At 43.4% G+C, this 26,509-nt stretch overlaps 1 protein-coding gene across 1 annotated transcript in view; it reads left to right on the top strand.

The window, feature by feature from the left end:
- LOC126094991 (semaphorin-2A-like) overlaps nt 1-26,509 on the top strand; it is a 1,391,554-nt gene that overhangs the window by 1,283,833 nt on the left and 81,212 nt on the right. The window contains exons 9-10 of the mRNA XM_049909645.1: nt 12,535-12,702; nt 12,786-12,910. Coding sequence (XP_049765602.1) covers nt 12,535-12,702; nt 12,786-12,910 — 293 coding nt within the window. The remainder of the gene's footprint in view (nt 1-12,534; nt 12,703-12,785; nt 12,911-26,509) is intronic.

Here is a 26,509-nt window from a genome sequence, read left to right as displayed (position 1 = left end):
TTTCAAGCACAACCTGTGGCTGAGTGGTTACACAACTATAGCATCCCTGTATTGAACTAGCCTGTACAGAGTCCTCACCTGAGTCCTACATGATACCTTTGGGATGTTTTGGAACGCCGATTTCGTGCCAGGCCTGACCGACCGACATCGATACCTCTCCTCAGTGCAGCGCTCCATGAAGAATGGGCTGCCATTCTCCAACAAACCTTCCAGCACGTATGCCTGCGAGAGTGGAAGCTGTCATCAAGGCTATGAGTGGGTCAACACCATACTGAATTGCAGCATTACCGATGGAGGGTGCCAGGAACTTGTAAGTCATTTTCAGCAAGGTGTCCCGATACTTTTGATCACATAGTTTATCTAGCGAGCATTCTCCCATCCGCGAACCGGGTAGGGAAATTATCAGTCCTTTCCTTTCTCCCCATTACAGTTTTATAAACATAGTCCAATATGTGAAGTGTAGACACATAATATATTTATGCTGGAAGTATATAGTAATCAAGCTATTCGTCTACAACATCAAAAAATGGTTCAAATGGCTCCGAGCACTATGGGACTCAACTGCTGTGGTCATTAGTCCCCTATAACTTAGAACTAGTTAAACCGAACTAACATAAGGACATCACAAACATCCATGCCCGAGGCAGGATTCGAACCTGCGACCGTAGCGGTCTTGCGGTTCCAGACTGCAGTGCCTTTAACCGCACGGCCACTACGGCCGGCTCTACAACATCATAGTTATGTTAGATACATCAATGAATGCTTATCTTCATACTTGTAATGTGCCTGACAGTATGTATGTAAGATTACCATTACTTGATCCAGGAATTCGTCTGTAGTTGAGGTAGTCGACCACTCAGATTTGACACAAACTTCATGTATGAAAAATTCTTGACAGCAGAATTCTTTATTAAATGTTACAGATTTCGAAAAATCATCGTCTGACATAGGTTGTATGAAAATGTACAGATATTATAAAAAAACACATACCAATGTAATGCATCATCATTACAAATACTCTATGCCCAGTTATTTCAGTACTTACATGGGGGTCTAGTTTTAATCTCAACAAACTGAGCACGTAGACTGTATGTAGTAACTGTTTATGGTAGTACAGTTGTCAATTCAATGAATGAATGCTGGTGTAGAATAGTGACTACAATAAAAATAAAATGACCATAAAATATACATCGACAAAGAACAGTAACACCGTAGGGAAAAAGATTTAATGACATAAGATTCATACACATAGACTGTCAGTTATAAACGTGTTTCTGCATCAATAAGCAAATAATACACGAAATTACAAAACGTACCCTATAAATTGTGTTACATATAACATATCATGAGAGAAATACACATTAATATCTATTTGTCAACAGCATCACGGATTTTCCTTTTCAAATTTCAACTCTTGAAAGAAAATACAAGTATAAATGACCAGAAATGACATGCACTATTCATTCTTTATATATCTCGACAGCGGAAAATAAATTAACATTGAGGGGAAAGTCTGGTTCTACGCCATGTTATCAGATGGCCTGCAAAGCTAGTGGTACATAGTTGAAAATACCGCAAAAGTGAATTTCGATCTTTTTCTTCAAACACAAATATTTAACTGACAAGGCATTTTTGTACTGTCCCGTAGTGTATCGTTTAACTGGTCATTTCTGTCGGATATTTTATTGTTTTTTGCTTTCGTTCGAAGAGATTGAGCCACCATCGCAGCAGGCCCCTCGGTACTGTGACGTTGGACTGTTTTAAATAAATGTGGTGTATAAATATACAGAATACAGTATATAAAGGGGAGATGATGTCAGAGAAAATCTGGACATGTTATTGACCCGTGTAGTTTGAATTTTTACACGATACTATAATAAACCTTCAGACGGACACATGCTACTGTCTCCCACAAATTCATTTCACACCAAGTAACAGCCCCACTATCATCGATAATTTATACTGCTATATTGAGACAAGTACTGGACTGATTTACTTAGAATTTTTACACGTCGCTCTAATAAATGGTTTGACGAAATAGGCTACATATTTTTAATATATATGACATAAAAATATACCAGGTGATCAAAAAGTCTGTATAAATTTGAAAACTGAATAAATCACGGAATAATGTAGATAGAGAGGTACAAATTGACACACATGCTTGGAATGACTTGGGTTTTTATTAGAACCAAAAACATACAAACGTTCAATAAATGTCCGACAGATGGCGCTTCATCTGATCAGAATAGCAATAATTAGCATAACAAAGTAAGACAAAACAAAGCTGATGTTCTTTACAGAAAATGCTCAATATGTCCACCATCATTCCTCAGCAACAGCTGTAGCCGAGGAATAATGTTGTGAACAGCACTGTAAATCATGTCCGGAGTTATGATGAGGCTTTGCCGTCGGATGTTGTCTTTCAGCATCCCTAGAGATGTCGGTCGATCACGATACATTTGCGACTTCAGGTACCCCAAAGCCAATAATCGCACGGACTGAGGACTGGGAGGCCAAGCATGACGAAAGTGGCGACTGAGCACACGATCATCACCAAACGATGCGCGCAAGAGATCTTTCACGTGTTTAGCAATATGGGGTGCTTTTTTTTCATTCTAATAAAACCCCACGTCATTCCAAGCATGTGTGTCAATTTTTACCTCTCTATCTACATTATTCCGTGGTTTATTAAGTTTTCAAATTTATACTGACTTTTTGATCATCCGGTATATTCACTATAGTTTATCGGAAACGTTCTTAGCAAACGTCTGGACTTGTTGCTTCAAAATTTTACACGATAATCTAATAAAAGTTTCGATGGACATAGACTACATATCTTTAATATATATATGCTATCTAATTTTCTATGTAATAATATATGCAGAGGCAACATAGTTAGCAAAAATATCGAAAAGCTCATGGCCGATTTAGATTAAATTTTTACACGATACTTCAATAAACGTTCAGACGGACATAGGTTACACATTTTTTATGTATGTTGTATACAAATATATATTTACTATGTAAATGGCGAATGTTGTGAGCAGACATCTGAACAAGTTCTAGACAATTTTCCTTCTGATATTTACACGACAATAACCCTGAGAAATACGCAAGCTACTTTATCACTTTCGCGAGGAGTAGGGGACATACTTCCACTAACTTTATTTCATTACAGTGTTTAAGCAAATATGTGTTACCACTCTTCTACGCGTATGGCATAAAGTGGCAGTCCGCTGCACCAGCTGTAGTTTCAGTTTGCTGTGAGATGTAGCATTCACGACTGTGGCAAGTATATATCCCACCAAAAAATGGTGTTTCAATGATTGGTGGGAAGTATGGCTACGAACAAATTAGTTTGTAGAAGGGGCTTGGGAAGTACACTCACCACGGAATTAATCTGCCATTTTCGGTCCTTGGGAAGCATATATACCACTAACTTAGGGGTATCCCGAAGCTTTTGGGAATACGTCTTACCACCTTGACCTATGCCTAACATATTTTGGAAGAACACTGCACCAGGTGCATGAAAACTGCTACAACAATCAGTTACTCGCTGAAGTAGGATCAACTGTCGTCGGAACACATTGCTTCGCTTCTGCAACACACATTATTGGAACTCGTGTCAGCTCATACCTTTCCTGCATGATAAAGTTTCTAGGATTGTTTTCACATTGTGGAAAGTAAACTTTAGCATCGGTAACAAATATTTTTTTAAATAAAGAAAAAGAAAACAAAAAAGGAAACACTGTTCATTATTTTTTTACATCAAATGGCAACACATAACAGCTTACGAAACGGAAGTGAGAAATCTGTTTACCATCTTAGTTTTAATACCTCACAGAGGTGCCATGGTGATACATGTACCACCATAGTTTTTAGTCCTAAATCACAAAAATAAAATTACCAAAAAATAAATATAGTCACTTGGTCACAATTCTAATAGGATGTCAGAAAGTTGCTTCAACAATGCTCCACGGAAAGGTTAATATATGTATGGTGTGTACTATATAATGACGAAATAATCTCAGAAAAATTCTGGACGTGTTCTTGACCGATTTTATGTAAGTTTTTAAATGGTAATCTAGTAAGCGTTTGGACGGACATGGACTACATATTTTTGTGTGGTATATAAGTAAAAATTAATTATTTAAACAGGAAACGTTGTTAACAAAATTATCGACAGTTTCCTTGAGCGATTGGTTTCAGATTTTGAAATTGCACTCTAAAAAAACCTTTAGACAGTTCTGGCTACATTTTTTAAATTGTAGTATACATATACTTACTCGTATTTAAAATGTATAATACCATACAAAGTCTAGCCGATGTTGCACACTGTTACCAAAAAAACTCGCAAATTCTTGACTGATTTACTTCAAATATTTACATGAGTCTCCAATGAACGTTTGGACAGCCATTGGCCACACAGACAGAAGAAACGTTCTGAGGAAAAATCTTTCCTTCAGATTTTAACATGAACCTTCAGACAGGCACAGGCTACAATTCTTTTCTTTAAATATACGTTTTATATAAATTTTTGTACTATATAAAGAGGAAATGATGTCAGAAAAACTCTGGAAAAGTTTGTGGCTGATTTGCTTCTCATTTTTACTTGCTACGCTAATAAACCTTCAGTTGGATACAACATCAATTTTTAAAAGATATGTCATATATAAATATACACTCCTGGAAATTGAAATAAGAACACCGTGAATTCATTGTCCCAGGAAGGGGAAACTTTATTGACACATTCCTGGCGTCAGATACATCACATGATCACACTGACAGAACCCCAGGCACATAGACACAGACAACAGAGCATGCACAATGTCGGCACTAGTACAGTGTATATCCACATTTCGCAGCAATGCAGGCTGCTATTCTCCCATGGAGACGATCATAGAGATGCTGGATGTAGTCCTGTGGAACGGCTTGCCATGCCATTTCCACCTGGCGCCTCAGTTGGACCAGTGTTCGTGCTGGACGTGCAGACCGCGTGAGACGACGCTTCATCCAGTCCCAAACATGCTCAATGGGGGACAGATCCGGAGATCTTGCTGGCCAGGGTAGTTGACTTACACCTTCTAGAGCACGTTGGGTGGCACGGGATACATGCGGACGTGCATTGTCCTGTTGGAACAGCAAGTTCCCTTGCCGGTCTAGGAATGGTAGAACGATGGGTTCGATGACGGTTTGGATGTACCGTGCACTATTCAGTGTCCCCTCGACGATCACCAGTGGTGTACGGCCAGTGTAGGAGATCGCTCCCCACACCATGATGCCGGGTGTTGGCCCTGTGTGCCTCGGTCGTATGCAGTCCTGATTGTGGCGCTCACCTGCACGGCGCCAAACACGCATACGACCATCATTGGCACCAAGGCAGAAGCGACTCTCATCGCTGAAGACGACACGTCTCCATTCGTCCCTCCATTCACGCCTGTCGCGACACCACTGGAGGCGGGCTGCACGATGTTGGGGCGTGAGCGGAAGACGGCCTAACGGTGTGCGGGACCGTAGCCCAGCTTCATGGAGACGGTTGCGAATGGTCCTCGCCGATACCCCAGGAGCAACAGTGTCCCTAATTTGCTGGGAAGTGGCGGTGCGGTCCCCTACGGCACTGCGTAGGATCCTACGGTCTTGGCGTGCATCCGTGCGTCGCTGCGGTCCGGTCCCAGGTCGACGGGCACGTGCACCTTCCGCCGACCACTGGCGACAACATCGATGTACTGTGGAGACCTCACGCCCCACGTGTTGAGCAATTCGGCGGTACGTCCACCCGGCCTCCCGCATGCCCACTATACGCCCTCGCTCAAAGTCCGTCAACTGCACATACGGTTCACGTCCACGCTTTCGCGGCATGCTACCAGTGTTAAAGACTGCGATGGAGCTCCGTATGCCACGGCAAACTGGCTGACACTGACGGCGGCGGTGCACAAATGCTGCGCAGCTAGCGCCATTCGACGGCCAACACCGCGGTTGCTGGTGTGTCCGCTGTGCCGTGCGTGTGATCATTGCTTGTACAGCCCTCTCGCAGTGTCCGGAGCAAGTATTGTGGGTCTGACACACCTGTGTCAATGTGTTCTTTTTTCCATTTCCAGGAGTGTATATACTATATAAAGGGGAAACAACGTTAGAAAAAGACAAGTCGATACTGCACATTGTTACCAAAAGTCCTCGAAAATGTTTTTGAGCTATTTACTTCAAATTTTTCAACAATTATGTAGTTAACATTTCAAGTCATGGGCTACATATTTGTTATATACAGGGTGTCCCAGCTATCTTGTCCACTCAAAATATCTCTGGAACAATAACAGCTATTGGAAAACGACTTTCACCCGTATCAATGTCGGCCTGCGGCCCATGAATGTACATATTTGGAAACATTCTAAAACGAAGCGTATGTGTTTTTTAACACAAACTTATGTTTTTTTAAATGGACCGTCTATATTTTTTCTTCAGAAATCCATAGCATGACAAAGCACATACACAATGGCGTTGATTGCATCGCAATATTCCCATTACATCCCGAGATATTAAGATGCGAAGTTGACGCTTGAAACACCCGACATTCGCTGCTAGCGCACGTCCTGAGGCTCAGGCGTGAACCCCATCCTGCCCATAATCGCGATGTGATTGACATGCGTAATCACACTTCCATACTTATCAAGAGATCCGAAACGAATAATACGGTCTGCTGCCATCCTGCATTAACGTCGTACATTCCAGCAGGTATTTATCCCATAGGCTAGGGGTGATGCGGTTCTGTAACATATCTGTGTGCCGCAACGTTAGTCACAAAGTTAACTTCGCTTATCGTTAATCCGTTACTAAAAAGGTAATGCCGTTCAAAATTAAAACTTTACTTTACTGTAGATCTAGCGCAAGTGACAGTTAATCATTCACTCGTAATAGTAAAATTCATGTTGATGGTTTTAGTGAAACGAGCAAGTGGACTAAAAGTTTTACCGTTGTTTAGGTAAAAATATTTTGATTTGGGAAGTTCAGGTAGGTCATAGAAGATGAATGTAAACATGTTTAACCAATTAGTTTTATTATCATATAATTATCAATGTTATATTTATCAAATACGTTAAATGACAAATGTTGCAAACAAATGTTTCTTAACATCACTGGGTAAAATGGCCCTTTGTAGAAACTTCCACTGTGATACCAGCACTACATACTAAACATAACGTTCACATCTCATGCTCAAAGTGATGCCCATTGGCTTGAATACATACGGTCACTCTGCGGATGAATGATGCCCTACTTCGTGCTAATGTTTCCTCTTTGATGGCTGTACAAGCATCAATAATGCGTTGATTCATGTCCTCTGTTGCTTCATGTTGGTAAACAGCATCCTTCACTGCTCCACAAAGAAAATAATCCAGCGGTGTAAGGTCTGGAGATCGGGCAGGCCACCTAACTGGGCGTCCTCGTCCAATCCACCTACCAGGGAACTTACGGTTCAGAAGTCGTCGTGCTCGTAAGGCGTTATGTGCAGGGCATCCGTCATGCTGATACCACATGACCATTCTCCGGTTCAGAGGTACGGTGTCCAAGAGAACAGGAAGATTGTGTCGTATAAATCTGGAGTATTGTCTGCCATTTTGGATGCAATTTATAAAGAAAGGTCCGATAATGGTATCTCCAATAATCCCACACCAAACATTAACTTTCCACGGACGTTGATGCTCTACCTGACGGAGCCATTTTGGATTGTCTGCGGACCAATAATGCATATTCCTCATCTTGACAATTCCTTTGTTGGAGAATGATGCCTCGTCGGTAAAGAGAACATCTGCAAAAAAATTTGGATTTGTCAGAAGTTTTTGCTGAGCCCACCGACAAAATGTTACCCTATTGCGGAAGTCATTTCCATGAAGATCCTGGTGTAAATGGACATGGTAAGGATCAAATTTATGACGTTTAAGAATACGCTGTGCACTTGATTTCGACACACCAACTTCACGTTCAATTTGACGTGTGCTGATTTGAGGATTCACAGCTATGGTAGCGAGCACAGCAACTTCACCACGTTCATCTGTGCGTGTTCTAGGACGATGTCGAGGTCTTGGATTTAAGCATCCCGTTTCACGTAGACGAGATGTGAGACGACCAAACGTCCGGCGCGAAGGCGATGGCTTGTCAGGGAATCGTCTTCTGTACAGTCGTTCTGCCTGAACAGCATTTCGTCCACCTACAACAGGGTACAGTACAGGTATATAGAGTAGGGTAGAAAACAGACATATTAACTTAATAATCATAATGTTCGCTAACAGTACTATCAACAAACAATGAAACTCATAACTAATTTCCCGTCAACGTACATTCTCCATAGATCAGCAGGATTTCTACCATATCTGCATGTGTGTACATTATACTGTACAGTATAAGTTCCACAAAACAACGTTTATTCACAATGTGTACTACCTACCTCCGTGCCGTCACTAGATTACTCTAATGCACGACTGCATTGCAAGCGGTGTACTGCACGCCAAAGCAACAAATTGGATGCTTGGAGGGTGGTGGAGTACAGGAGTTTGCATGGGTCGCAAATCATAAACAAGGCGAAGTGGTAACTGTGGCTGTAGTGCGAACTACGTTGGACACTTGACTAGGTAGAGACAGGCCCTGCGCGACAGGCGCCTTATTTTGGGTGTGCAGGATAAATAAGACAACCTGACGGGTGTACACCGATCGGTACTGGTTCATATTGTGTACGTAGATACGTAAAACGTGCAAGAGGGAAACTATTATGTGCGTATGAGAGTTGATGGTAGCAGACCGTATTATTCGTTTCGGATCTCTTGATAAGTATGGTGGTGTGATTAGACATGTCAATCACATCGCGACTATGGGCAGCATGGGGTTCACTCCTGAGCCTCAGGACGTGCGCTAGCAGCGAATGTCGGGTGTTTCAAGCGTCAACTTCGCATCTTAATATCTCGGGATGTAATGGGAATATTGCGATGCAATCAATGTCATTGTGTATGTGCTTTGTCATGCTATGGATTGCTGAAGAAAAAATATAGGAGGTCCATTTTAAAAAACATAAGTTTGTGTTAAAAAGCACATATGCTTTCGTTTTAGAATATTTCCAAATATGTACATTCATGGGCCGCAGCCCTACATTGATACCGGTGAAAGTCGTTTTCCAATAGCTGTTATTGTTCCAGAGATATTTTGGGTGGACAAGATAGCTGGGACACCCTGTATATGATATACACAAATAAAGTTTCACTTCGCAGCTGACTATGCTCAGATGTGAAACTTCGTGGCAGATTAAAACTGTTTGTCGGACCGAAAACTTTGATATTAGCGCACACTCAGGTGCAAAGTGAAAATTTTATACTGGAAACATCACCCAGCCTGTGGCTAAGCCATGTCTCTGCAAAATCCTTTCTTCCAGGAGTGCTAGTTTTTCAGGAGAGCTTCTGTGATGTTTGGAAGATAGGAGAATCAGACATTAATGTTGACTTCGGTGCTTCTGTTGACATGCGACTCAATGCTCTACACTACTAGCATCAAGCACATCAGTACGTAGCATCACGAACGTGGTTTTGCAGTCAGTGCAAAGTTTACAAATGCGGAATTGACAGATGCCCATTTGGTGTATGGATTAGCACGGGGCAATAGCCGTGGCGCGGTACGTTTGTACCGAGACAGATTTCCAGAACGAAAGTGTCCCGACAAGAAGACGTTCGAAGCAATTGATCGGCGTCTTAGGGAGCACAGAACATTCCAGCCTGTGACTCGCGACTGGGGAAGACCTAGAACGACAAGGACACCTGCAATGGACGAGGCAATTGTTCGTGCAGTTGACGATAATGCTAATGTCAGCGTCAGAGAAGTTGCTGCTGTACAAGGTAACGTTCACCACGTCACTGTATGGAGAGTGCTACGGGAGAACCAGTTGTTTCCGTACCATGTACGGTGTGTGCAGGCACTATCAGCAGCTGATTGGCCTCCACGGGTACACTTCTGCGAATGGTTCATCCAACAATGTGTCAGTCCTCATTTCAGTGCAAATGCTCTCTTTACGGATGAGACTTCATTCCAACGTGATCAAATTGTAAATTTTCTCAATCAACATGTGTGGGCTGACCAGAATCCGCACGAAATTGTGCAATCACGTCATCAACAGATATTTTCTGTGAACGTTTGGGCAGGCATTGTTGGTGATTTCTTGATTGGGCCCCATGTTCTTCCACCTACGCTCCACGGAGCACGCTGTCATGATTTCATACGGGATACTCTACCTGTGCTGCTAGAACATGTGCCTTGACAAGTACGACACAACTTGTGGTTCATGCACGATGGAGCTCCTGCACATTTCAGTCGCAGTGTTCGTACGCTTTTCAACAACAGATTCGGTGACCGATGGATTGGTAGAGGCGGACCAATTCCATGGCCTCCACGCTCTCCTGACCTCAACCCTCTTGACTTTCATGTATGGGGGCATTTGAAAGCTCTTGTCTACTCAACCCTGGTACCAAATGTAGAGACTCTTCGTGCTCGTATTGTGGACGGCTGTGATACAATACGCCATTCTCCAGGGCTGCATCAGCGCATCAGGGATTCCATGCGACGGAGGGTGGATGCATGTATCCTCGCTAACGGAGGACATTTTGAACATTTCCTGTAACAAAGTGTTTGAAGTCACGCTGGTACGTTCTGTTCTGCGTGTTTCCATTCCATGAATAATGTGGTTTGAAGAGAAGTAATAAAATGAGCTCTAACATGGAAAGTAAGCATTTCCGGACACATGTCCATATAACATATTTTCTTTCTTCGTGTGTGAGGAATGTTTCCTGAAAGTTTGGCAGTACCTTTTTGTAACACCCTGTATAAATATGTATATAATGATATATACAGAGAGAATAATGTTAGCAAACGTCTCGAAATGTTCTTGGGCGTTTTGCTTCAGTTTTTTAGGTGATACTCTAACAAACGTTCAGACATATATTTACCTGTACGTTTCTGTTTAAAGATATTCTAGCCTGTGTCCATCAGAACGTTTATGAGAGTATCGTATAAAAATCTGAAGTAAAATGGTCAATAATTATTGCATCATATATGTTCATACACACTAAAGAGCAAAATAAACTGGTATACCTGCTTAATATCGTGTAGGGGTCCCATGACGACGCAGAAGTGCCACTGACTCGACTAATGTCTGAAGTAGTGTTGGAGGGAACTGGCACTATGAATCCTACTGGGCTGTCGATAAATCCGCAAGAGTACGAGGGAGTGGAGATCTCTTCTGAACAGCAGGTTGCAAGGCATCCCAGAGATGCTCAATAATGTTCATGTCTGGGGAGTTTGGTGGTTAGCGTAAGTGTTTAAACTCAGAAGAGTGCTCTTGGAGCCTCTCTGTAGCAATTGTGGACATGTGGAGTGTCGCATTGTACTGCTGGAATTGCCCAAGGCCGTCGGAATGCGCAATGGACATGAATGGATGCTGGTGATCAGACAGGATGTTCACGTATGTCACCTGCCAGAGTTGTATTAGAGGTATCAGGGGTCCCATATCACTCCAACTGTACGCACCCCACACCATTACAGAGCCTCCACCAGCTTGTACAGTGCGCTGGTCCATGGTTTCGTGAGTTTGTCTCCATACCCGTACACGTCAATACAATTTGAAACGAAACTCGTCCGACCAGGTAACATGTTCCCAGTCATCAACAGTCCAGTATCGATCTTGAAGGCAGGCAAGACGTAAAACTTTGTGTCGTGCAGTCATCAAGGGTACACGAGTGGGCCTTTGGCTCCGAGAGCCCACATCGATGATGTTTCGGAGAATGGTTCGGACGCTGACACTTGTTGATGGCTGAGCAATGAAATCTGCAGGAATTTGCCGAAGGGTTGCACTTCTGTCACCCTGAACGATTCTCTTCGGTCGTCATTGGTCCCGCTCTTGCTTCCGGACGCAGCGATGTCAGAGATTTGGTGTTTTACTGGATTGCTGATACTCACGTAGTGGAAAATCTCCTCTTCATAGCTACCTCGGAGATGCTGTTTCCCATCGCTTGTGCTCCGACTATAACACCACGTTGAAACTCACTTAAATCTTGATAACTTGCCATTGTAGCAGCAGTAACCGATCTAACAACTGCACTAGACTTGTTGTCTTACATAGGCGTTCCCTACCGCAGCGCCGTATTCTGGCTGCTTACATATCTCTTTATTTGAATATGCATGTCTATACCAGTTTCTTTGTGGATGCAACGTCCTGAAAAGTATGGCCCTTGGATGGTTTGGAATTGGGTGACATACATAGACAAAAATACAATATCCATCTGAGAATTCATTCGTAAAAGCTGCCCAACACTGGCAACACAACATATTTCAGAATTAACTTGGTTAGCGGCTGCGTCGAAATTGACGCAAAATCCGTCCTGCCGTGGCTTGCTGTACTCTGCAGGCAAATGCAGATTTCGAATCAGAAAGTGTATTTGTCTCGGTGAGCACCACACTCTAGTGACTGCAGCTGTAAAGTGGAGACACGAGGTACGTGTGTTGCAGATGCCGTGCTGAACTTCATCCGTTCGCATCCGCTGATGGACTCGGCGGTTCCTCACGAGCACGGGCGGCCCATCTTCTACGTGAAGGACGTGCTGTTTACCAGACTGGTCGTGGACGCCGTCACCGGTGCCAGGGGCCAGGAATTCACCGTCTACTTCGCCGGCACAAGTAAGGACGCTGCTGTATCGACGACTTCTCGATGGCTCTTCTGGTAGCAGAGCCGCGATGCCCACTCTTGTTTCCGTTTGCAGCTAAGGGGCAAGTGTACAAAGTGGCCAAGTGGCTGGACGAGCAGGCTGAACCCGCTTCTCGGCTCGTGGACGTCTTCGACGTTACGCCAGGGGAGCCAATCAGAGCGATGGAGATCTCTAAAAAGGTAACTGCAGCTTTGTCGACGATCAACTCTGAAAAGTTCTGTTTCCATAGGAAGCTCTGGAAATCTAGTTCATCACATTTGATATGTTTCCCGTCGTTCCTTAATTACTTCTTGTGTATTCTGACCGGCGTCTGCTTGTTTTGTGCCATACGCATTTCGCTTCTTCAATCAGGGAGTATCTTCAAGGGACAGTTATATATCAACAATTAAAAGAAAACAGCCCTCGCTCACTAATTTTTAACGAATTAACCGGGTTTCAACACTGCTAGGAGTGTCTTCCTCAGAATTTAAACCAGTCTTTCACGATAATTCCGTACTTATAATTTGTATCATATGTTTTTAGTCTTAATTCTGTGACCATGTTATAGACCATCCTTTGGTTTAAATTCTGAGGAGGACACTCCTAGCAGTGTTGAGACCCGGTTAATTCGTTAAAAATTAGTGACCAAGGGCTGTTTTCTTTTCATTTTAACTATTCACGGTCTATGAACGTGCAGCCATGTACAAAATTTTCCAGGTCATGCGCCAGCGACAAGAGTATATACAGATGGCGGTAGCATAGCGTACGCTAGGTATAAAAGGACAGTGTTTTGGCGGAGTTGCCATTTGTACTCAGGTAATTTATATGAAAATGTTTCCGAAACAATTATGGCCTCACAATTGGAATTAACGGACTTTGAACGCGGAATGGTTCAAATGGCTCTGAGCACTATGGGACTTAACATCTTTGGTCATCAGTCCCCTAGAACTTAGAACTACTTAAACCTAACTAACCTAAGGACACCACACACATCTATGCCCGAGGCAGGATTCGAACCTGCGACCGTAGCAGTCCCGCGGTTCCAGACTGCAGCGCCTAGAACCGCACGGCCACTTCGGCCGGCGAACGCGGAATGGTAGTTGGAGCTAGACGCATGGGATATTGTTAGATAATTACGTATTCCGAGTTCTAGTCTCAAGATCGTGCTGAGAGTACCAAATTTCAGGAATTAACTCTCACCAGGGAGAACGCAGTGGCCGACGACCTTCAGTCGGCCGAGAATATCGGCGCTTGCGTAGAGTTGTCAGTGATAACAGGCAAACAATATTGTGTAAAATAACCGTAGAAATCAATGAAGGACGTACTACGAACGTATCCGTTAGAACAGTGTAGCGAAATTTGTCGTTAATGGACTATGGCAGCAGACGACCGACGCGAGTGCCTTTACTAACAGCACGACATCGCCTGCAGTGCTACTCATGGCATCGTGACCGTATCAGTTGGTCCCCTGAGTACTGGAAAACCATTGCCTGGCAAGGTGAGTCCCGATTCCAGATGGTGAGAGCTGATGGTAGGATTCGAGTGTGGCGTAGACCTCACGAAGCAATGGACCCGAATTGTCAACAAGGCAGCGTGAAAGGTGGTGGTCGCTCCATAATGGTGTGGTCTGTGTTTACATGGCACGAACTGGGTCCTCTGGTTCAAGTGAACCGATCATTGACTGAAAATGATGTATTCGATTACGCGGAGGCAATCTGCAGCCATTCATGTACTTAATGTTCCCAAACAACGATGAAATACAGGGTGATTCAAAAAGAATACCACAACTTTAGGAATTTAAAACTGTCCAACGACAAAAGGCAGAGCTAAGCACTATCTGTCGGCGAATTAAGGGAGCTATAAAGTTTCATTTAGTTGTACATTTGTTCGCTTGAGGCGCTGTTGACTAGGCGTCAGCGTCAGTTGATGCTAAGATGGCGACCGCTCAACAGAAAGCTATTTGTGTTATTGAGTACGGCAGAAGTGAATCGACGACAGTTGTTCAGCGTGCATTTCGAACGAAGTATGGTGTTAAACCTCCTGATAGGTGGTGTATTAAACGTTGGTATAAACAGTTTACAGAGAATGGGTGTTTGTGCAAAGGGAAAAGTTCTGGACGGCCGAGAACGATGAAAATGTAGCACGCATCCAGCAAGCATTTGTTCGCAGCCCAGGAAAATCGACTCGCAGAGCTAGCAGAGAGCTGCAAATTCCACAATCAACTGTATGGAGAGTCCTACGAAAAAGGTTAGTTATGAAACCTGAACATCAACTACCCGAGGCGATGGATCGGCCGCCAGGCAGCCCGTGACAGAGCACTTCATCGCTGCCCTCCAAGAAGCCCTGATCTTACCCCCTGCGATTTTTTCTTATGGGGGTATGTTAAGGATATGGTGTTTCGGCCACCTCTCCCAGCCACCATTGATGATTTGAAACGAGAAATAACAGCAGCTATCCAAACTGTTACGCCTGATATGCTACAGAGAGTGTGGAACGAGTTGGAGTATCGGGTTGATATTGCTCGAGTGTCTGGCGGGGGCCATATTAAACATCTCTGAACTTGTTTTTAAGTGAAAAAAAAACCTTTTTAAATACTCTTTGTAATTATGTATAAGAGAAGGTTATATTATGTTTCTTTCATTAAATACACATTTTTAAAGTTGTGGTATTCTTTTTGAATCACCCTGTATTTATGGATGACAATGCACCATGTCACCGGACCACAAGTTGTCTGAATATGTTTGAAGAACGTTTTGAACAATTCGAGCGAATGATTTGCCCACCCAGATCGTCCGGCATGAATCGCACTGAACATTTATGGGACATAATCGAGATGTTATTCCATGGAAAATATTCTGCACCGGTTACACTTTCGTAGTTATAGACGGGTATAAAGGCAGCACGGATCAATATTTCTGCAGGGGACTTTCGGCGACTTGTTGAGTCGCAACCACGTCCACCTGCTGCACTAAGCCGGTCAAAAGAAGGTATGACGCAATATTAGAAGGCATCCCGTTACTGTTGTCACCTCACTGTATGTACACTACTGGCCATTAAAATTGCTACACCACGAAGATGACGTACTACAGACGCGAAATTTAACCGACGAGGAGACGATGCTGTGATACGCAAATGATTAGCTGTTCACAGCATTCACACAAGGTAGGCGCCGGTGGCGACACCTACAACTTGCTGACATGAGGAAAGTTTCCAACCGATTTCTCATACACAAACAGCAGTTGACCGGCGTTGCCTGGTGAATCGTTGTTGTGATGCCTCGTGTAAGGAGGAGAAATGCGTACCATCGCGTTTCCGACTTTGATAAAGGCCGGATTGTAGCCTATCGTGATTGCGGTTTATCGCATCGCCACATTGCTGCTCCCGTCGGTCGAGATCGAATGACTGTTAGCAGAATGTGGAATCGGTGTGGTCAGGAGGGTAATACGAAACGCCGTGCTGGATCCCAACGGCCTCGTATCACTAGCAGTCGAGATGACATGCATCTTATCCGCACGGCTGTATCGGATCGTGCAGCCACGACTCGATTCCTGAGTCAACAGATGGGGACGTTTGCAAAACAACAACGACGTTTGCAGCAGCATGGACTATGAGCTCGGAGACCATGGCTGCGGTTACCCTTGACGCTGCATCACAGAGAGGAGCGCTTGCGATGGTGTACTCAACGACGAACAAGGTGCAAGAATGGCAAAACGACATTTTTTCGGATGAACCCAGGTTCTGTTTACAGCATCATGATGGTTGCTTCCGTGATTGGCGACATCGCGGTGAACGCACATTGGAAGTGTGTATTCGTCATCGCCATACTGGCGTATCACCCAGCGTGATGGTATAGGTTGCCATTGACTACACGTCAAGATCACCTCTTGTTCGCATTGACGGCACTTTGAACAGTGGAAGTTACATTTCAAATGTGTTACGAACCGCGGCTCTATCATTCATTCTATCCCTGCGAAATCTTACATTTTAGCTGGATAATGCACGACTGCATGTTGCAAGTCCTGTACAGGCCTTTCTGGATACAGAAAATGTTCGACTGCTGCCCTGACCAGCACAATCTCCAGATCTCTCATCAGCTGAAACATGTGATCACTAGTGGCCGAGCAACTGGCTCGTAACAATATTCCAGTCACTACTCTTGATGAACTGTGGTATCGTGTTGAAGCTGCATGTGCAGCTGTACCTTTACACGCCATCCAAGCTCCGTTTGACTCAATGCCCAGGCGTATCAATTCCGTTATTACGGCCAGAGGTGGTTATTCTGGGTACTGATATCCCAGGATCTATGCACCCAAATTGCGTGAAAATATAATCACATGTCAGTTCTAGTGTAATATATTTGTCCAATGAATACCCGTTTATCATCTGCATTTCTTCTTGGTGTAGCAATTTTATTGGCCAGTAGTGTATGTAGTAATTACATTACATAATGATTACGATTTTTGTCATTCTTTTAGTGTTAAGAAAGTAGTAACTTTCTGAAACAGAGGTTTCGTAAAGTTAAATTACTGTTTGGTGATATTTTTATTCAGTATGTGTGTGTCCTGCTATTATACTTAGTTGGCCTGCGTACACCAGGATGTCCGATTTTTGGTGATTTTGAACATGTTTCAATTGAACACTTCACTATAGCTGTGTGATGGCTGTGTATAGTGTTGTAAAAAGTGTTGACAACTGTGAGTGTGTGTTCTTCGTTCGTATTCTGGTTGTGTTCTAGTGCTTGTATGTAGTTTCATATTCGTTTGTTTTTTATGTGTGTGAGGTTTTTATTGTGTGTGGTGATGTCAGCGCTGGCAAAGTGTAATAGAAGCAATCGCAAGTACTCCTTTTGTTAAGTGGCTTTGGGGAGTGTCTCTAATCTGGTTATGTTCTGCGTCTCTGTTTGTTATTATTATAGTGACCAACATGATCAGTGAATTGTTACTCATATTATTTGGTTATTTATTACATTCTTATTCAGTCCAAAGGCTCTTTGTACGTGAAATATTTCTTATTATGTAAGAAATTCTCTGTTGTAACTACTCATTCTAATGATTTTCACATCCTGCTCCGTATTACACAGCTTACGCACGATAGAATGACTGCTTTCCCTCTCACATGTATTCTTTGTATCTATTTTTTAATTTTCTGCTTGTCGTCTCCAGATACTGATTTATATTCATTGTTACCGGACATACATCTTATAAGCAAAGTCTACTGTATGTAGACGGTATAGTACCCATTTCTAAATAATAATCGGTACTTTTTACATTCCTAACTAGAAATACTTGGTCAAAATATGGGGAAGGTTCGAGGTACTAAAGAAACTTAAAAAAAATTATTTCAGATGCTATTCATGAAATGTTCCTGTGTGTGATGGACGCAGCTGTTCCTGTGTTGTTGGTAGTCATCGACTTTGCTGTAAGTGATGGTACACAGTAAATCTGCAACACATTACACCAAAAATAAGTAAAATGTATAATTGAGCAACGTAATTACGTTTTCATAACAGTACATGCGAACGCGATAAATGTAACTTAGACTGGTTAATGAGGCACGCGGTATTTTATGATTCGCACATAGCACCAAAATCTGCACCTTAGATGGAGTTTTTCGTATCTTCTTGATCCCACAATTCTAATAAGAAGTATTACGCCCCCTTTCATGTGGGAATACAGATTTTCCCAGTTATTTATAGTGTGTTAGCAAGATATAAATGCTGATTTGCCTATGCAACGTTTTTAAATGATGTTGTCGCCATTTCACTAAATAATTTTTATTTTATTGTTATACGATCCGGATTTCGGCATTAGGCCGTTTTTAAGTACAAAAACTTCAAAAACAATAGAATTGTAAATCACAAAAGCCAGAAACAGGGCAACCACAAAAAATAGTGTAACCATAAAACATAGTGCAACCATACAAACCATGATCTTTACCTCACCTATGTGTCAGGAGACATCAGACTGGTATAACATACAACTCTTTGTCGAAAAAGCGTATAAGGTCATATAGACCACATCTGTCAATAGTAAAAGTGATAACATCTCTAAAACGCCTAAATATATTTCCAAAATTCATTTCTGAATCCTGTTATGTGAAACTCCTGACCAATAAGGAGATATGCGCCACACTGTTGTGTCTGTACAGCAACTGACATAGATATGAATGAAACGATATTCCAGAGATCACCTGAGAGATATCACAATCTGCACAATGCAATCTGTGGTGTGGGTGAGATCAAGGATGCTTGATAATTACATTATATTTACATACATTGGTAAATAACAGTGCTTACAGTATATGACGTGGAAGCCACTATTACAGTTCACATGTAAACTTCGTTAAGTACCTAATCGTAATTTATTTGTAACAAGCATGGAATTTCTGCCTTGTAATACAGATAATTACGTAAGACATTGTGCACTACGTAAGCGAGTGGCAACATATATCGTTGCAAAGTTGCAACAGCAGTACGAAGATGTTCCCAAAAGCCCCTGACACCGGCCCGATCAACGGAGAAAACCACAAAGCAGCGGTGACGAAGTGATGGGGAGGGGGAACCAACATGATGAAGGTGTGTAGCCAACAGAACATGAGACATTAGTCTAATCAGGTAGGGATGGAAGTGGTGTAGGTGGCAAGGGAGGGGAGGGATTAAGGGGAGGGGGTAGTCTGAAGAAACGTGTACCCAAAGCGGGTGGGGGGGAGGGGGTTCAGAGAAACCAAAATTCATTAAGTTATTGGACTCATATCCATACTGTCTGACAAATATAAAAAAACTTCAGTAGAGTCGATGCTGTAAAACTTATTGAAGAACTAATAAAATGTGTTTACCCTGTCTATAAAATAGATTGTCAAACTGTTAAAGCATGTGCTTCGTTAATATGTTCACCATTATTTGCATGTGGGTTAAGAAAATCGTAAATTTCCTCAATAAACAAATGTACGTTACAGACTATTTACTCAAGTGTAAACACGCCACAGACTGCATTGTGCAGAACGGGAAGTCTCTCAGGCGATCTTTGAAAGGTCATTTCATTTATGTTCACGCCAGCTGTTGTTCAGGCATAATAGTGTGACACATACCAGTTAGCGATTAGCAGATTCATATAACAGCTGTGCTATGGCGTCCAGAAAAAGCGTTTCTCATATGTTCTCGTCTCTACTAATGACAAATGTGGCCTACATGACCAGAAAATGTGGATTGTATAACAATGCAATAAAAATTCTTACACTCAAATGGTGGCAGCATTATTCAAAAAATTTGAGTATGGCTCCTGCAACACAATAAATGTTTTCAATTGACTGTTTAAGTCAGTGTTAAGGCAGCTGTAACGCTTCGAAAAGCAAGGTAGTAAGCGATTTAATGCCCGATAACTACTTACTCGCTTATACATAATGCAGTGTAAGGATCTTTCTTACTAGTTTTTTTTACAATTTGTAATTGAGGTCATTGTTTGTTTTGTTTATAGTTGTCAGATGGCAGGCGATGATCCATATAGGCCGAAAATAGTAGCACAGCCCAATAAAGTTTATACACCAGCTGATGATATCTACAAACAAGTCCGCCATTAAATATGTTACAGCTCTGGAGCACAACTTTCCAAAAATATTATATTGACACATACAAATGTTTCTCACATATACAAGTTTTCTTTAATGAGGGATGTAGGGAAAATCTCTCTCCATGCAAGGGAAATAACTTTACTACAATGTAGAAATGTCTCAGCACACTGTTTTCGAAACTGCTCGTAGCACGCTGCACTGTATTTTTTATTAACGTCTCTCGTGTCCCTCTCTCTCCTATATAGTTCATTAGCTCACTTGCAGTCATGAGGAGAGCATATGCTACACTGTTTTTTTTTCATTTTTTTCGGTAGTATTCGATAAGCAGTTTGAGCAATATATTTATTTCTATTGCGTTCGTTCATCTTGGTTGTGTGCAGTACACTAATAGAAACTGGGAGTTAATTTCGTCGTTAATGATTGTGTTTCTGTATGTGTTTATAACAGGAGAGTAGCTATCGTACTTATATTCCTACAGAGAATAGAAGTTAATTACCTACATTGCTTTTAGATATTTGGTGATACGCAGAGTTACATCAGTCCACAGAACATTGTAATAGAATAAGTATATTTTGTAAAATGTTATGTTTAATATCTGCTGCAACGTGACAGAAGAAGGGGGTTCTAACTTCTTTGCAATACTGTGGCTCTCCCACTAATGAAATGTCGTTATCATCTACAGTCAGCTTCAAGGATAAGTAAGATTCTGGGATTATGGACTGACACTCTTTTAAATACGTGCGCTCCACAACAACCAAGTGTATTGAGGAAATGTGCACCTAATTTTGCCCGTGAGAATGTTTCAGAATAAACTGTTTATGTCAACATAAAATAAGAAATCTGTATTCCGAACTGTGAGCTGTCCCTATCTTATAACGAACCAGAATGGGTTGATGCTGCAGTCTATCTTTGCAGAAGCTGTATTCAGTACTCTGGCTCCTCCTTCTCGTATGTCTTGCAATTCGTCGCTAAATTATTGATGATTGGGTAAATTAAATGGGTGAGATCACTGTAACATAGGAATTGCTGGAAGTCAGATGTATGTGGAAAAGTATGTGATGGAATGGACCGACGGGATGAAAGTTAAACTCGTGCAGACGTAGGTTTCATTCACGTAAGGTCACACAGTTTACACTTTAGCATATGGGCAAACGTTTACAGTATATTAACCAGAAAGTATGAGACGTACTGTTCTCACAAACCATAACTTTCTTCTACAAATAAGCTACCACCCCACACGCACGTTATTTATCAGTTCCTTGTAAACGTTATCTCTCAACCTGCGTTCACTTAACACCACATTCCACGCACATGATTAACTCTTATTGCCTTCTCCTGCAACTTGACCTACCTCTCGTGCATCATACTACCAGGCACTCCTACGAACTCCATTACTCTGTTTCCATCTCTATCTTTCTCTCTACTCAGCTGTCCGTGAACTGCTGTCTTCATCTCATTGTGTCTCTCAGTGTGCATTGATACAAAATTTCATCTGGCGAGTGCATCCGGAAGAAAAAGGACACCTTAAAGAGTGGCAATCTGGCAACACTGTAACCACATGTCCGTTGTACAGTGCAGTTGGTGCATTGCATCAAGTTTTGGGTTAATATGCAGGAGATCGAGGGTTCGATCCTAGGCTGAGGCGCATTTTTTTTATTTGCTAATTTCGTTCTGACATTTTATTCTGTAATATATACCATATCCTAGGTCGCACGTATCCTAAATTTACAACATTTTGTAACGCTGAACATGACAAATATATGGTTAGACTAATATGAAATAGACAGTTCAAACAAATGACCTGTCATAGGTCAGAATAACTACAAAAACAATATCAGTTTCGAATTTTTAAAGACGACAGAACAGTACAGTAACACAGCATCTACTTTTCATTTATACTTCATGTAATATGAGCGTTCAGACCTCGCACATTAGTAACCAGTTACAATAATAATGTCCAAATTAATGACCGAATGTCCTTCACAACAGAATACGTTGTCCTCAGAACAACAGATACTCGAAGCGACCTCCCTCCACGTCCAAACATTGTGCAACTCGCCGGATCATACACCTCTGGTCCCTTGGCACCAAACGTGCATCCACCGTAACAAGAGCAGCATGGACACCAATTCTTCCACAATCGTTGGCGGAGTAGGGAACATGTGCTCTTTCAGGTGTCTACACAGGAAGACATCCAGGGGATTTACGTCAGGTGAAAGCGGTGGCCATACAACTGGACCTCCACGTCCGAGCCATTTCCCTGGAAATGTTGTGTCAAATAACTGTCGCACATTAATTCCAGAGTGTGGAGGTGCACCATCACGTTGGAACCACATCCCCTGCGAACATGTAGTGGAAAATCTTCCAGCGCATCAGGCAGATAGTTGGAGAGGAATGCATGATACCTTAGTGCAGTCAATCGGTCAGGCAGCATGTTGGGCTCAACCACCTGTAGCTCAATATTCCGGCCCAGACGTTGATACCAAAGCTAACTCGGTATCCACGGTCGTAGGTGATGCGTGAGTTAACCTCACACCAATGGTTGCTATTGTGCTTATTGAAGACACCCTAACGAGTGAATGCTGGTTCATCGAACCAAGTTACGGTGTTCACAGAGTCATTGTTGGCTTCCTGTTGTTGTTGGAACCATTCACAGAATTGCATTCTCTGATGGCGATGTGCAGGATGCAGGTGTTGCGTGAAACCATAATTATAGGGGTGCAGCCCATGCTCGTGCAGCATGCTAACGACCGTGCTTTGCAAGACACGCAGCTGCCTTGCTACGCTACGTGTACTTCGCTGAGGTTCTTGGTGTATGACCTCCAGAATAGCTTCCTCAGTAGCTGGGGTACAGCCAGTCCATGGACGACCTCTGTCACGCGATGGTGGAAGGAAACAACCTGACTCCCGAAGACGGAGCTCCAGATGACAAAACACATTTCTTCTGGATGGCGATACCCAGCAGCACTTTCACGAGGGGCAACACCAGCCCGGTTTTCTGATGGACCAAGGACCGGAAACATATCCACATATACATCGTTTGTCTACGTCATATGTCTGTCACACTGATTTAGAGACTGACAATGAGAAAATTCGATACGTGTACGCATGTACATTGGAGTCTGTCATGGGCGCGTTACCCTGCTCGCAACTAGTCCCTGTCTGGTGGACAGCACATAAAGCATAAACATGCCGTCTGTCCTGTGCGCTGTTCCACCTAATGCACATTAGCCTTGTGAGAGATACTCTTCTGCATGATCTATCCCGACGCCGTTACTTGTGAAATGTTCGGTTTCGAATTACACTGTTTTTTTTAATATTTTATATGATACAAAACAACCCACCACCTTATACAATTAGTGGGTCCTATTTTTATACATTTTTTATGTTTTATATTAGTACTACAGCTAACACAATATATTACTTTTCTGTTGCTCGCACTATGGGCACTTCTATCTATTTTTCTACGTTGTTTTATTCTACTTATGGTAAGCTACTTCTACCTGCAGCGTTTACATTTGTGCCAGCATAGTATAAACCTACAATGTTGGCCCTGTTCACCGAGCTAATCCCGGTGAACGTGCCCCTGGCACCGGGCTGGCCGGAGTTATGGTACGCTGCAGTACTATACTAAGATTTCTATCCTAGCTTATCCTACGTCTACTCTATCTTAACCTAGTGTCAAAGTTTGTGAGTGTCTCAGATCGGTAGTTGGGCGCACCCCACCCCCTAATCCTAGGCATGGCGGATTCCAGCCGTGAAGCGGCTGGCCAAGTCCTCGCCTCGGCGGAACAGGTCAGGTGCGCGGAGTCTAATTTGGGAATAGTTAGGTCTTAATTGTTGTTCCTTAAGTAGTCCCTTATCACTTTGAGTGATATTTCATTGGCTAATTTATTCAAGGTTGTAAAGTGGTCCTCATGCCTGAGCAGGTGATACGTGTCATGGTTTGGTAATTGCTGACGAAATTGCGCGGCTACGTCGTCGAAGAGGCGGCACTCATACACCACGTGTTCCGGGGTGCCAGGTGTGGCCCCACAGTCACACGCTGGTGTCGCCTGTTTCCCGAACCGGCATAGGTATGCCGGGTAGGGCCCATGACCTGTAAGGAAGTGCAGCAGTCCTCGTGATGGCGTGAAGTGTTTTAATTGTAACCTTTCCCTAATATTGGGCAGCAGTTCATGTGTTCGCCGACCGGTTTCCTCATTATCCCATTGTTCTTGCCAAAGTTCTTCCCCCCTTCGTTTAATTTCAATTTTGTTCCCCACGTATATCCTCATTAATTCAACTACTTTGTCCCTGTTTCCCTTTTTTATCCAGTACCATGTTGCCTGTTCCCGAATTTTAATGTCGAGCGGGCAGAGCCCCATCAGTACAGTTAGGGCTCCTCCAGGTGTAGTTCTATATGCTCCCACTGATCTAAGTAACATGCTCCGCTGCACTCTTCTCACAGCCATGGCAGGCATAACCCTCGTGAGTCTGTGGGCCCAGATTCCTGATGCATATCCTACGATTGACGTCAATATACTATTATGGTATAATTTGATTAGTTCTGGTGGTAGGTGGAATCGCTTATGTCCAATTGCAATGAGATGATTTAATGTTTCTAAAGATTTTTGTGTGACAGTGTCTATGTGTGATGCATAAGTCCACCTCTCATCGACGACTACGCCCAGGTATCGCGCTTCATGGCGTCGAAGAACTGGTGAGCCGTCTATCCTCACAGTTGGATTCCTAACTAGTTGTCCTTTTAGGAGTAGATATGTAGATCTTGTTGGAGAAATCTTCATTTTGGACAGGTGGCACCATGTACTTAGGATTGTTATGGCCCTTTCGATTTTCGCCTGTAAGTCTTCGCGGCTGCGGCCACCAACCAGCAGGAGGAGGTCGTCCGCGTAGGCTATGCCCTCTAGCACATCATCGCTGTTTTGAAGGTTGTCCAAAAGAGGTTCCATATTAACATCCCAAAAGAGTGGCCCCAGGACTGACCCCTGTGGACACCCCTTGGTGATCTTTTTACTTACTCTTCCGCTAGGGGACGATAGCCAGACCTCCCTATTCTCACAATAGCTCCTGAGACAGCCATATAGCGACCCTGGGCACTCCTTCTCTCGCAGTCGAGAGAAGAGCGAGGGCCACCACAGGCTGTCAAAGGCGCCACTGATATCCACCATGATGCCGACCACGTATTTGTGCGGGGTAGAGGCGCAGACCTCCGCAGCCAGGGCGATGGCGTCAGACGCCGATCTCCCGGTCCTGAAGCCGAATTGTCTGTCACTCATCCCGCACAAAACTCGATGTGCTGCCAGTCTGTCTGCCAGCAACCTCTCAAAAAGTTTCCCCAGTGTGTCTAATAGACAAATGGGCCTGTAGGATTTGGGTTCTCGTGGATCCTTGTCTGGACTTTTCTTAATTATTACAACTGTAGCCCTTTTCCATATTTGGGGGAATTTCCCGAGCCGCAAACACTCGTTGTACAACTTTGTGAGAGGTGCCACCAATTGGGGAGCCAGGAATTGCACCACCTCTGCAGTGATGCCGTCTGGGCCTGGAGCCTTGCCTCTTTTAAGGGCTTTTATTTGTGTAGCTACTTGTTCCTCGGAGAAGGCATATACCATATTGTTGTTTCGGTATTCCTCTAGATCTTGTCTCCGAATCTGTTGTTGTGTTTCAGAGTCATCGTTTTCGCCATCGTCAGGCAGCAGGACACGGAGGAGGACCTCAGCAGTCTCCTGCCAGGTTTCCGTCATCCTGCCCTGATCCCTGACGGTGGACAACACCATGGGTGACCTAATCTTTTCCCGTACTAACTTGTATGGTACGCCCCATGGGTCTGTAGCTAGTTGCGTTTGTACATATATTTCCCAGCTCTGTAGCCTCACTGCCTTAAGCTCTTGCTGGAAGTGCTCCTTAGCCTCTCTGTATCTCAGCAACCAACGTTGCTTTTCTTCCCAGACGACACTCCGCTGGTAGTACCTCCTCGCTCTCCTGACCGACTGGCGCATCTGTCCCAGTTCGGTTGACCATGGTGACGGAGAGGCCGCTATGGCTCTCCTCCTAGTTGGTACGGCGGCCTTTACCGCCCTTACAACTGCTTTCACCAGCTCCTCTGCGTATTCTTCGACATTTTCGTCACCGTCGGGCAATGTCGGTATTTCACACTCCCTCGCCAGGCGATCCCAGTCAGCTCTGTTGTAGTTTAGCTGTGTCTCCCACCCCATGTCCCAGCGGCATTC

Source organism: Schistocerca cancellata, chromosome 8 (genome assembly GCF_023864275.1).
Source record: "Schistocerca cancellata isolate TAMUIC-IGC-003103 chromosome 8, iqSchCanc2.1, whole genome shotgun sequence".
NCBI classification, from domain to species: domain Eukaryota; kingdom Metazoa; phylum Arthropoda; class Insecta; order Orthoptera; family Acrididae; genus Schistocerca; species Schistocerca cancellata.
Note: the sequence above shows the minus strand (reverse complement) of the source record. Positions and strands in the feature narration are given on the sequence as shown.